Genomic DNA, 12,338 nt, shown 5'->3' on the forward strand with positions numbered 1-12,338 from the left:
ATATTGTTACTTGTTATAAAGCAATAACAGAAGTTACGATTTCACATTTACTTGAATGGTAGAAAAAAAAAAAAATCACAGATTCACCATGATCAAATTTTACACTCAGTCTATAGCTAACCTTACAGATATAATTTACCTAAGATTTTCTCAACCTGGAAATAATACACTAAATACACATTGACAGTTCACCAGTCTTATAATGTTCAACCATATGTACAATTCTGTAAGTTTGCCAGGAAGAAATAAGCAAGGGGAATAAATTTTTCCAGTACAAAGTAATTATATAGCAGCATTTAATTCAGGAAAACATGAAACACATTTAAAGGACCGTTAAAAACAGATGTTGAAGTTCTACAATCTTCAACAAAAGCAACTCGTTTTCCATAAGAATGAAATCCATAATAAGGTGAGAAATTTCGTTATGTGTGGGATTTGAAATGGTTCATTCTATTCCTTCAGTCAAAGACAGATCGCAAGGCATGCTTTGCTTCCTTTATGCACAATCTGGTGAGTTCCACCCGCTTTCTCTATAAACCATGCTATAGACCATTAGTTTCTGCTCATCAATTTGAGTAGGGTTGGGCCACTTGCTGCAAGACTGATGCAATACAAGAAACATTGTTACAGGGTGTCTATGATTTCTTGCCAAGGAAGAGGTGACACTATGAGAAGTTAAGAAAAGGCAAAACTTTCGAATAATACAATATAAGAAAACAAATGGAAGTTCATTTGTTTACTAGAACAATATATATACTTATTAGCATGTAAAAATAATATAGATGTAAGCAGTTCACACTTTTAACAAAAATTTATCCTTGATTCTGTATGCCTACTGATATAACTTTTGTTCAACAATCTAGTTTATGATAAAATGCAATTAATATTATCTTTGCTGACCATGAAAAGAATTCCCGAGGAAGATGGAATATGATTATCACAAACCCAGATTTCTCGAAGTCAGTTTGTCCCCTTGCAATGTGATCTTCCAGCAATCAACTTGGAATATAAAAATGGAATACTTTTTGGGCACAACTGCAAATCACCCAAAAAAGGGTAAGCTTTACACTCATGTATTGACTATGAGAGATTGTATCCACTCTTTCAGACAATTTTTAAATTTCTTACCTCAGGAAAAAACTCAGCTAGGACTGAAACAGCAGTTTTTAAATTTGCACCATAGTATAATCAAATGTCATTGAAATTAGAAAGAAGCAAAATAGATTACCCCGAAACTTATCATCTTGTGTTATTATCCCAAATGTTTCTGCTGTTTCCCGAATCATTATACCACTAACTCCAGTGAAAGACACTATCTTACAGTCAGCAACTGCAGAAAATAGACAGAGAGGTTAAAGCAGCTTATCAAGCATATGAATAACATAGAATTCGAACAAGAACCAGTACAAAAACGAGGGGCATGGGGGTTAAATTTCATTTGGCCATTAGATTACATTAACACTCTAGTGCTGATTAGTGCAGAGGTTCATTTACAACTGCATTATTCTAGATGGTTCAAATCCATTGCCTACAAAACATAACAATAAATCATCTATACACACTCCATCATGAGAAAAATCCAATTGAATATAAGCTGGAGCTGAATATTCTGGTTGTCCCTAATAAACTCCATGACTCACTAGAGCATCCACCAAAAGAAACTTATAGGGTACACATCCAAACCATCAATGGAAATTTGTCAACTACAACTGTGGTTTCCCGCTACTGAAGCTTTCTTCAGCAACATAAATTTGAATAGTTCTCTCATTATTTCTCAATTAAGGATATAGTAAAACTTAGTTGAACTTACAAGTGACTGAGCAAGGTTTTATTGATACACTAGCCATTAAGATTTGCAGCCCTAGAGTTGGTTCAAAAATTAAAACAGGCTAACATAATTAGGCACAAGAATGCACAACAAGCAGCAAACCTTTAAAGTTTCAGTGGATATATTTCATCTAAAGTAATGCCATGGAAAGGAGTCCAACCTAGAATAATAGCACCATGCAGATCTGCACTCAGAAGACATTGAGCCAACTGATTTCTCCTGCAAGATTGAATCTAAGTATGGTACAACATCCACAGACCAAACTACGTGCAAGGAATTGTACAAAAGCAACACGAACAAAGTTAAGTAGTATGAATATCTCACCCATTATTTTTGAGAAGCTGTGTCATGTAGCCTTTCCACATCTCATGCATTGGCTTAAAAACATCAAACCTGCAATGCAAACTCAAACAACTAATGTTCAGGATGTAGTATTGTAAGCGAATAAAAAAGAATTCGACTTAAGTTATTTTATGACAATTGTCTCTTTCATTTTTTGACTGATGAGGATATCCACTACTACTATATTATTGTCCTCCACCAGACCTACAGAAACATCTAAATATACTTAAACTGCAAATTAAATTTTCAGAATAAGTAGTAACAAACTCACTTTTGAAGATCTTGGGGCAAATAAAATGATCCACACTTCTTATGTTGCTTCATAGACATGTGTTTTTTAGAGCGCTTTGAGTGGGTTCTCAAAGCCCTAATATGAGAATTGGTAGGCTTGCCACGCCCTTGTACATAATTATCAAGAAGGATCCAGTTATCGATTTTCTTACTTCTGGATCCTTGCAGATATTTTTGAGCAGAGTCACCATGTTGCAGTAGTTCATGTAAAATCATGTCCACCATGCTTCCTCTTTTACTTTGAAACTGCAAAATAACGGCAAATGAGAAACTTAAATAAACAAATCAATAGAAGCAGTTTTAAGGATCTAAGTTCAGATAGCGAAAGAGTACCTTGACATTTGTTGTAAGAAGGTTCTCGTGTACAGGATAGGACAGCTGTGAATATGCCGGACCATCTTCCTCCATATCTATACACAATGATAAACAGTAATTATCAGCCTAAACCAATAAGGGCAAAAAAATCATACGCACCTACAAAATTGAGTGCAATTTTATTTTTTCTCCCAGGCCAAATTAGAAATGCAAAAAGAGACAATTGGGATAATAGTCATCGGAAATAAGAGTATTTGGATTTAACATCATTTGGTTTTGTAAGGTTTTACACTTGGAATACAAATTCAAATGCAGACCTATCCAAATGGATACACAAAGAACTCAAATTAACATGACAAAAGGACTTATAAATACAACAATCAAATTATAAAATACAATTAGCCATTTAAAAGAAGAACCTTTTTTGGCTGAGCTATTCAATAACGGAGTGATTGGAGCAGGAGCTGGTGTTAGAGAAGCAACAGAAGAAGAGCTAGTGATGTTGTTGTTTTCTTTACTAGCTTCATCATTGGGTCTCTGTTTCTGGCTTTTCTTTTGCTGCTGAAGCAGCTCAGCTTTGGCTACAGCAAACCTTCTCTCTAATGCATCCAAAGTGCGTTTTCTTTGATCCTCAGCAACTGTTTTCGTATTCATTGCAGCTAAGTTCGTTCAGCTTTTGACTCTATTCATGGCGAAAACCAAACTTAATAAGAAATTAGGCAACTACCAATTACAATCTCGAATCGTAGATTACATACGCAAAACAAGAATTTGAGGTAAAAAGAAAAAAAAAAGGGTTAGACATGTAGCTAAAACAAATGACAATATACGGTTAAATTTTAGAACTTTCCCACTGAATAAACAAATTTTTTTGTTTTCGGTTCGCACAAGTTATCTACATTTGATAACCAAACAAAAAATTTCAATGCTAAGTTTAGATTATCAAACTTTCCCTTCACATGATAAAAGAATGATCAAATATACATATTTTCAAGGCAATAGTACCAAGCACCAAACACCAACAAACTAAAACGGAACTCTGCTAAAAATAATTAAAATTAAATTGCCTGAGACAATCCTGCGCGACGGTAAAAACAAGAGAACGAAAGTGAATGCCGACCGGAAAGTGAAGGTGATGGAGTGGCGCAAACTTCAAAGGCAGCGGCGGCGTGAAGGCCGAGCTGCTCGACGCTATGAGTAATTTTTGTGGAGCAGCAGCAAAATAAGAACTGGTGTGGCGGTGATCACCGGCGGTGTTCGAAGACTAACTAAAAACTAAAACACTGCGTTTTCAGCATAGGTAAAACTCACAATTTTTGGGAATTCAGTTTTTTTCGCAAGAAAACCGAAAATCCGTATTTTAATCGAATCAAACCGAATTATCTGTAAAGTAACCGAACCGAATACTCAACAGAAACTTTTGGGCAAACGACCTGAAAACTACTAAAAATGAAAATATTTAAGTGTCCCACTCATACCTTATCATGAAATTTCAGCCCTCAGATAAGAATAAAGCATCACTGACTAACAACAAACGGACAAGATCCAAGGAAGGCATACTCTCCTGTTTGATTTCATGAAAGCTCGTTAAAAAAAAAAAAAAAAAAGAAAAGGTTGGAAAGAACATTCCTCGTGCACATGCATCCACCGCACATTTCTCATTGACACGTCAGTTCCATACGCAACAACCGGTAATAACAGGTTCCAACCGCCAGACACGCCACCGGTCTAACCGGTAAAACCACCGTAAAGACTACGGCGTCGGCGTAGTAGGAAAAAGTTGACTTATGTGGACAAATCCTCACCATCTGTCCATCAAAATGGTGTCGCTCTCCAAAACCAGCAAAAATGGTTGAAGAGTTGAGAGCAAGAGAGTGAAGGATTAGTTAAGGAGTCAATATCATGGAAAAAGTTAGAAAAAAAAAAAGTAGAGGTGTTTGGATAGATCAAATTATCGTCAGAGCCAACAGTTTCTGTGTAATCTGATAGTAACAGCAAAGACTGGTGCTTTTGGCTTTTATGCCTTTTTTTTAAGAAGATTTTGATTCGTTTTTAACAATGGTCGGTTAGGGTTTTCCTTTTTGGATTAAATAATGCAGACTTGAAAATCACGCTTCTAAAGTTTCAGTTTCAGTATATATATGTGTGTGTAGCTTTTTCGAGTTGCTAAGTGGAGTGGCTGTTGGTTTTAGCGAGAATGGCGGAGATGAAAGGAGGTAACACGTGGACGGAGGAGCTGGCTAGTTTGGTGGAGGATACCGGTATAAGGTATGCTGCTGCTGCCGCTGAACCAATCGGGATTTCGGCGCCTGCATTTAGGAAATCGGGATTCGTTGGTGAATATGGCGCCGGAGACGAAGAAGTGAAAACGGAGAGTTTGAAGGAGCAAGTGACGGGGTTTTTGAAATCATGGGGAGAGATGCTCTTGGATTTAGGGAGAGGTTGTAAGGATATTGCGCAACAGACTTTGGTTACTGAGGATTCATTTATAGTGCAAAAGGTTGGGAAGCCAATGGCTAAGGTGTCGGACCGATTCAAGTTCTTGAACGAGTTCTTGCCTGAGGATCGTGACCCTGCCCATGCTTGGCCTGTGGTTTTCTTCGTTACTATTCTCGCGCTTACTGGTATATATTATAAATTACACTTGCCATTAAGAAAGTATCTAAATTTATCATTTTTTTGGTAAAAAGTATCTGACTTTATTATCATATAAGCTATTTAATTAGTTTCATATTTTGCAAGGAATGCTGCTAAATTTGATCTATGTGTATGCATAGGAATTAGAAGAATTTTAGCTTTTTTATTATTACTATCGTAATACAAATCTGCTAGGAAGGTGATTGGCTTAGATCCTTTAATTGGAGTTATCAATTTTTACGTCTGTTGTCTGTGCTGCAAAAAAAAGCTTAAGGTAGTGATGCTGCATATAAATCCCAGCAACTTCAGTTATCCCTGCATTTAAATGCCTTTCCCCCCCTTCAATTTACATTTCCATCTTTTATATTTTAAGATTTCACGCAAACTTAAAAAATATAGATATAACTCTATCATTGGATTTGCTGTCTCTCTCGTTGGCCTTAATATATATACACACACTAGAAAGGTATTTCAAATTACTGTTCTAAATTGAAATGGAGACTTGTAAATTGCTTCTGCTGTTTACCTTTGTGATGTGATCCATTATGCATGCACCCAAAATAAAAAAAAAAAAGAGATATGATTAATTATGTATTTTATTGATGTTAAACAATATGCAGTACTGAGTGTGAATACTACACATGATAGCTCGCTCCCACCAGTAAAGAGAGTGCGCATACATCCTCCTAGTGCTAATTGTATACTGCTTCCAGATGGTAGACACATAGCTTATCATGAAAATGGTGTCCCTGCCAACAGAGCAAGATTTTCTATCATTGCTCCACATTCTTTTTTTTCTTCTCGACTAGCAGGTATAAAGCAATTACTAGTCTTTTTTTCTCCAAAGAACTAGATTTCGTGGGACTTAACTGGACAAAAGTTCGTTTGATAGCAATTTTCTAAATAAAATTTCATATCAAGGTATACCTGGAGTTAAAACATCACTACTTGAAGAATTTGGTGTTCGCTTGATCACATATGACCTTCCTGGTTTTGGGGAGAGTGACCCTCATCCCACCAGAAATCTTAACTCATCAGCACTGGACATGCTGTACCTAGCAAATGCTGTTGGTGTTAATGACAAGTTTTGGGTGCTGGGTTACTCGAGTGGAAGCATGCATGCTTGGGCTGCTCTCAGATATATCCCTGAAAGAATTGCTGGTACAACAAGGTTTTTTTTTGTTTTATCAATTTGATAATTTTTTATTTTCATAGGTAAATTAGTTGGCATGTTCAGGCTTATGGGCGCCATTTTACAATTTATATGTTTATGGGTTTTTTTTGTAATTTAAAGATAATACATAAATGAGAATATTGTCCATCATCTGTGTTTTTTCCTGTTTAGTTAATAAGATGAATACAGCAGCTTAATAATGTAATATGACCTATTGTGATTGTCTTAATGAAATTGCAGGTGCTGCCATGATTTCCCCCATGATTAATCCCTACGAGGCAAGTATGACAAAGGAAGAAATGAGAAGAACATGGGAACATTGGTCAACAAAAAGGAAATTAATGTACTTCTTAGCTCGGAAATTTCCGAAATTTCTATCTTCCTTTTATCGCAGAAGCTTCCTATCTGGTTTTCATGGTCGAATTGATAATTGGATGTCTCAGTCGGTTGGAAGGAAGGTTGGCCTTTTGTCATCTTGGGTTACTTCTTTAAGGATTAATAGCCTGTCCAAACTTTTCCATTTGCATCTCCAATTGAGAGCCTTTTGCTTTTATTTGAAGATTGATTTCTAATGAGATTATAACTATCTTCCATAAAAACTGATCTTTTTTATTGGCAAAATGCATTGCAATTGGTTTGTTGCTACATACTCAAAAAAACTACTCAGTACAAGTTATGGATTATTTCAAAGATTACCTGTTCCCTAGATGGGCTGCCTTTCTTAACTACTGATTATGCAGTGTTGACTTAATATGGTAATTTGTAAACTAAAAGATTGATTCTCATTCAGGATGAAATTCTGATTGAGGAGCCAACATTTGAAGAATTTTGGCATAGGGATGTGGAGGAGGCAATCCGCCAAGGGATTACAAAACCATTCATTGAGGAAGCTGTACTACAGGTGTCAAACTGGGGTTTCAGCTTGACGGATCTTAATGTGCAGCGAAAGTGTCAGAAGAAAGGCATTCTTCTTTGGATCAGGTCAATATACAGTCAGGCAGAATGTGAATTGGCTGGATTTCTTGGTCCACTGCATATATGGCAGGTTTGCATGCAATGTCCTTGATAATTATCGGTTTGTTGGTCTGTGTTATAGTTTGTTGCAGCATAGCATTGTGATAGGTTGGTATAATTTATTTGGATTGTGAATGACTGTTAGAATCTAACGTCATAAGAACATCAAGTTTTCATTTCATTTTGACAAATTTGTGACCACTGCATATGCTCTCTGCCTTGTGGATGTGTGCTAGTTGAAACTATCATATCAAAACATTAAGTGTTCAAAATTTGTTTGCTGAAAATATCTAGGATTTGGAGCTTGGACAATCACTTTGAATGAATTCATTTAAATGCAATCCATCTTGGAGAGTTGTTTGCAGTAATGAATTAGTTTGAGTTCACCCTTTATCTGTCTCCTCCCTCTTTTTTCTTATCCTTCCTTAAGAAAGCCAGTGTCAAATGTGATCTAAAACCAAAATCTTCTGATTTTGCACCGTCTATTCTGTACTCATGATTCATGGCAAAGCAGCTTAGATATGCTCTTGAATTAGTGAATTTGTAATCCTTATAATATGTAAAAATTAGAATTTTCTGTTATTCAATTAATTAATAGGTAAGCCACAACTTTGCCCTTCTTTAATATTTATCATCATTGATGCTGAACAGGGGATGGACGACAAAGTAGCTCCACCGTCAATGACTAACTACATAAGCCGGGTTCTACATGGCGCTATCCTGCATAAGCTTCCAAATGAAGGCCACTTTTCCTTTTTCTATTTCTGTGATGTATGCCATAGGCAGATATTCTCTACTCTTTTTGGAGAGGCTCAAGGTCCTCTTGACATGGTGGAAAGTAATGAAACTTCATCTGAAGAAGAGATCGAAGAGGTATTATCCTCCCAGATTTCGCTACAGGATGATCTGTGATTATAGACATACCCCTCCCTTTTTTTTGGGCTGTTTTCTGATGTAAATATCACAACTACGGGTTGCTCCTAAGCTTAGTGGAGCAGCAGATGAGACTCTTGAGGCATTATTTTGTTTCCATACTTTTGGAGATGAGCACTTTTTAAGGAGAGCAGTTAAAAGCAGAAAGGCAGCAAATCTCAATGAAGGTTTTCCATTTACTTATAGAGGTGGATTTTCATTACTGTTTTTTATGATGCATCTATAGTATTAACCCTTTACCTATGTAGGACCCAGTCTATATTCTTTCAAGACGGTGCCATCTGATTCTTATTTCTATGAAATTTTCACCTTATTTGAGAATCAACTGAACTCTGCCTTTATGAGAAATGTCCTTTTGATGGATTGCACTAATCTGTATATGCCCTTTGGTTTATCTGCGACTAATTAGTTTACATTTTGATGTTCTGAAATCCTGATCAGAAGATGTAATAATAAACTTGTTTGAGCAATGCATTTGGACATAGATTCCTTGTGGAAGAGAGAATCTATTATTTTCTAAATGGGATTTGGTCAAATACAGCATGCCATGTGAATGACAATCTTATGTTCTTAAAAGTCTGGGTCAATAATCTCTAGAAGGGGGAAATAATCAGTGAGAATCAACGACCTGAAATGCATTGATGTAAAGAAGAAAGCATATGAAAAAGTTAAATAACAAAAAAAAGTGACCTGGTTGTGTAATTCGAGCAAATTAAGGTAAATTTTTCTATTGATTTAGATGGTGTATGATACAAGTGAAACACTGGATCAGTTGCTAAATTAAAATCGAAAAAACCTTTAGAAATTGTGTTATTACGGTATACATCTGGCAATTTAATCAGTTATGAATATTCTCTATATGAGGTCCAAAATAGAAATTTATTACACAAAGACCCTCAAATTTTTAATCACTGCAATTTCAAGAATATGATGTGTTGCCTTCGAATCCTCCAGAACTATTGCAGACTGATCTACGGAGATGCAATAAATCAGTGGCATCAAAACGCAGATCCACCACCCTTTTCTCTTCGAAGCAAAAGATCTTTTGCCTCGTTTATTTTAGAAGCAAGGTAATGACTACCACCTGCATCTGGATGGTTTGCAACCATCATTCTCCGATGTGCTTCTTTAACCATATCCACTGGAGTACTTTCTCTATAGGAGGGGAAAATAATCAGCGAGAATCAACCAAAACAGATACAAAACTGTAAAGAAGAAGAATGCATGTAGATAATTTCAATCACACATGCAAAAGGAGACTTGGCGTTGTAACTCGAACAAAAGAAAGCAGGCACATCCATAAATATATCTAAAGCAGAGTAAGCACTCCTCCATTATGGATAAAGGTCAAGAAGGTGGTCGAGATAAGAGTCATTTGAACTCAAGTCTCTGACACAGCCACCATCTTGGGCAGCTAATCTAGGAGGCAAAGTAACTGATATCTAGGAATATGAATGAAATGGACCCTGTTTCTCCAGCCTCAAAAGCAAAGATGTGTCGCTGATTGCAAGGGGTAAAGCAAATAAGCAACAACATCTCCCTTTAAGAGAATGCAGATATTGTATCAATGTATTTCACAAGCTTCTGACAGCTCTTCTTTTGATTTAGATGGTGAATGGTATAAATGAAACACTGGAGCTACTAATTATAAAATGAACAAGCCTCTAGAAATGGAGGGAAGAACAGCACGGAAATTCTAGACTTCCATAAACAGCTGCCGACCAGAATTAGTTTAATTAGTTATGAATGTTTTCTGTAATCTGTTAGCATGTGAGCTCAAGTTATAAGTACTAGTAGAGTCAATGTAAAAAGACGGCTGAACAATAAGATTCTCATTCTCTCTTCCTCTTATTGTTCCTTTATGTGCAGCTCTACAGCTAAATACTAGTAAGTCATAAAAAGACTAGACAACACCTACTGCACAACATTTTCTGGAAGAAAACAGCTGTAGCAGTGATACATGTCCCTAAGTTAGGAGCTTTGCAGATAACTAACTAAACAAACATGAAGTAACTCATTATCATTTAGCTAATTAATTAATCTAATCTCAATAAGATTCAAGCTTGGTGAGCTACTTTGAGAGAAGTCGCTGCTTAAAGAATTAAAAAAAGGAACCAAGGGTGCTACTCAATCTCTCCGTTCTATGTATTGCTATTGATAGATACGAAGCTGCCACAGTAGTCAGTTGTTGGCTAGTTATAACTATCCTTTTTGTCAAAAGCTCATTTTTGATAGTTCAATTTCATGTAGTGTGATATGCAGTAAAGTATGCTAATTAGATAAGTGCTCCACCTCACTGGAGACCTTTATTTATGTTGATGTAATCAATTTCCATAACTCAAGATTTAGGCATCATCGTTTTAAAATACCTCTCAACATATTGATGAACCATCCAAATGCAAATTGTCATTACTTGCACATCTCAAAGAATATTAGATACCGATGCTACCAATATCAAGAATGCCTTTCACAACATAAGATGTAAACAGTACCTGATTCCAAGTATTAGAGCTGCTTCCCTCTTTGTCATGACAGAATAAAAACCACCATCATAAAATCTGCGTAACTTAGCAGTTGGTGGTCTTGCCTTGAACGCCTGCCAAGCCTGGATGCTGTATCTGCCGCCATAAGCAGCAGCAGCTACTGCAACGCCTGCTATGAACGCTGACACCTGATTACCATTTCGTTTAAACTCATTGATAAGATATCGATAACATAACAAAAGCATCATGCACAGAAAAACACACGGTAAAACCTTCATCATTCAAGTTACAACAAAATCTCCATTCCAAGTAATCAAGTTCGTTTATGGGCCAGTTCTTTATATCTTCACCATACAGCAATAAGATTCTTCTTTCTAAAGATGTAAGAAATCCAAATGGGTTATTATAGTTATACAAACAGCAGGTATTTCAAGTATTCAAGATTGTCAGTACATTGCACAAACGAAGAAGCATGGGAGTTTCAGTTAATTAGGCTAATATTACCTGAAATCAATTCATAGAAATAAAAAGTAGATCAGTCGGAAAACCCAAGCAGTATATTGCACTCATAACTTCACTAGACAGCTAAAACAGCTCAAACGATCATTCATGGCAACGCCTTTGAAAAACCATCACTGTTTATGTGTCAACATTCCATACTCCAAATGGAAACAAATGTTCATCACACTTAAAATCAAATCGTTCAAGAAAGCAACTTGGAGTTTCGAAGCTTGTAATCTTTTAAAATTAGCGATTATTCTCAATTCTTTATATGATTGATTCCTTAGCAACCAAGCTCTGGCGTTTTATCTAAAACAAATAAAATGAGCCAAAACCCTAACCTTAAAACTAAGGCATAATGGAGAGAAAAAAAAATTGGGGGGGAAAACAATAATCTTTCCCTAAGAATCAATCGCGGTTCTCCTAAATTGCGATGAACGAAGAAAACTGGGCAACAAGCAAAACATAACCATGTACAAAAATCTAGCAACTTACCATAACTGCAACTGTAATTTCCAGAAGCTTGAAGAAGAAAAATGAAGACTCGCGGGCTATGAAGGTTTTTGTTTTGTTTGGTATGTTCATATATATAAAAGACAATAGCAGTCGCCGCCTTATTGCCGCCACTGTCAAGAAAAGAATAAAAACAAATGAGTGTTCACTGAATTTAGACGCCTGGTCGTTTGTTTACGACCAACAAAATAACGCTACCCTCGTTTTTGGAACCCAAGACAAATCCTTGAAAATTAACGTAAGAATCAATTTTCTGCTCAGTTAATATAGAAATACATGTCATTCTTCTTTTGCTCAAACTGGGGAC

At 36.1% G+C, this 12,338-nt stretch overlaps 3 protein-coding genes across 6 annotated transcripts; 1 reads left to right on the plus strand and 2 right to left on the minus strand.

The window, feature by feature from the left end:
• Positions 1-59: 59 nt before the first annotated feature.
• On the minus strand, positions 60-4,392 carry POP4 (ribonuclease P family protein). Of its 4 annotated transcripts, none has more exons than XM_012226903.4 (9): positions 4,255-4,392; positions 3,196-3,458; positions 2,795-2,871; positions 2,442-2,707; positions 2,153-2,221; positions 1,989-2,047; positions 1,229-1,330; positions 946-1,035; positions 60-601 (listed from the first exon to the last, which is right to left on the minus strand). In XM_012226903.4, the coding sequence occupies exons 2-9, from the start codon at positions 3,428-3,430 to the stop codon at positions 567-569; spliced, it is 933 nt and encodes a 310-aa protein (XP_012082293.1). In that variant the 5' UTR covers positions 3,431-3,458; positions 4,255-4,392; the 3' UTR covers positions 60-566. The 4 variants fall into 4 exon arrangements, with proteins under 4 accessions (XP_012082293.1, XP_012082292.1, XP_012082291.1 ...); XM_012226902.4 differs by lacking the exon at positions 4,255-4,392 and adding an exon at positions 3,897-4,197; XM_012226901.3 differs by lacking the exon at positions 4,255-4,392 and adding an exon at positions 3,844-4,196.
• Positions 4,393-4,611: 219 nt separating this feature from the next.
• On the plus strand, positions 4,612-8,906 carry LOC105642177 (alpha/beta-Hydrolases superfamily protein). Its single transcript, XM_012226905.4, has 6 exons — positions 4,612-5,400; positions 6,034-6,225; positions 6,335-6,574; positions 6,828-7,045; positions 7,378-7,632; positions 8,253-8,906. The coding sequence occupies exons 1-6, from the start codon at positions 4,974-4,976 to the stop codon at positions 8,511-8,513; spliced, it is 1,593 nt and encodes a 530-aa protein (XP_012082295.1). The 5' UTR covers positions 4,612-4,973; the 3' UTR covers positions 8,514-8,906.
• A 400-nt stretch (positions 8,907-9,306) lies between these two features.
• LOC105642178 (mitochondrial import inner membrane translocase subunit TIM14-1) lies at positions 9,307-12,329 on the minus strand. The gene is made up of 4 exons (XM_020682526.3): positions 12,308-12,329; positions 12,014-12,144; positions 11,027-11,205; positions 9,307-9,689 (listed from the first exon to the last, which is right to left on the minus strand). The coding sequence occupies exons 1-4, from the start codon at positions 12,312-12,314 to the stop codon at positions 9,533-9,535; spliced, it is 474 nt and encodes a 157-aa protein (XP_020538185.1). The 5' UTR covers positions 12,315-12,329; the 3' UTR covers positions 9,307-9,532.
• Between the last annotated feature and the right edge of the window lie 9 nt (positions 12,330-12,338).

The sequence above is a fragment of the Jatropha curcas genome, chromosome 2, assembly GCF_041381405.1.
Source record: "Jatropha curcas cultivar XTBG-Jc1 chromosome 2, XTBG_Jcur_1.0, whole genome shotgun sequence".
Taxonomy (NCBI): domain Eukaryota; kingdom Viridiplantae; phylum Streptophyta; class Magnoliopsida; order Malpighiales; family Euphorbiaceae; genus Jatropha; species Jatropha curcas.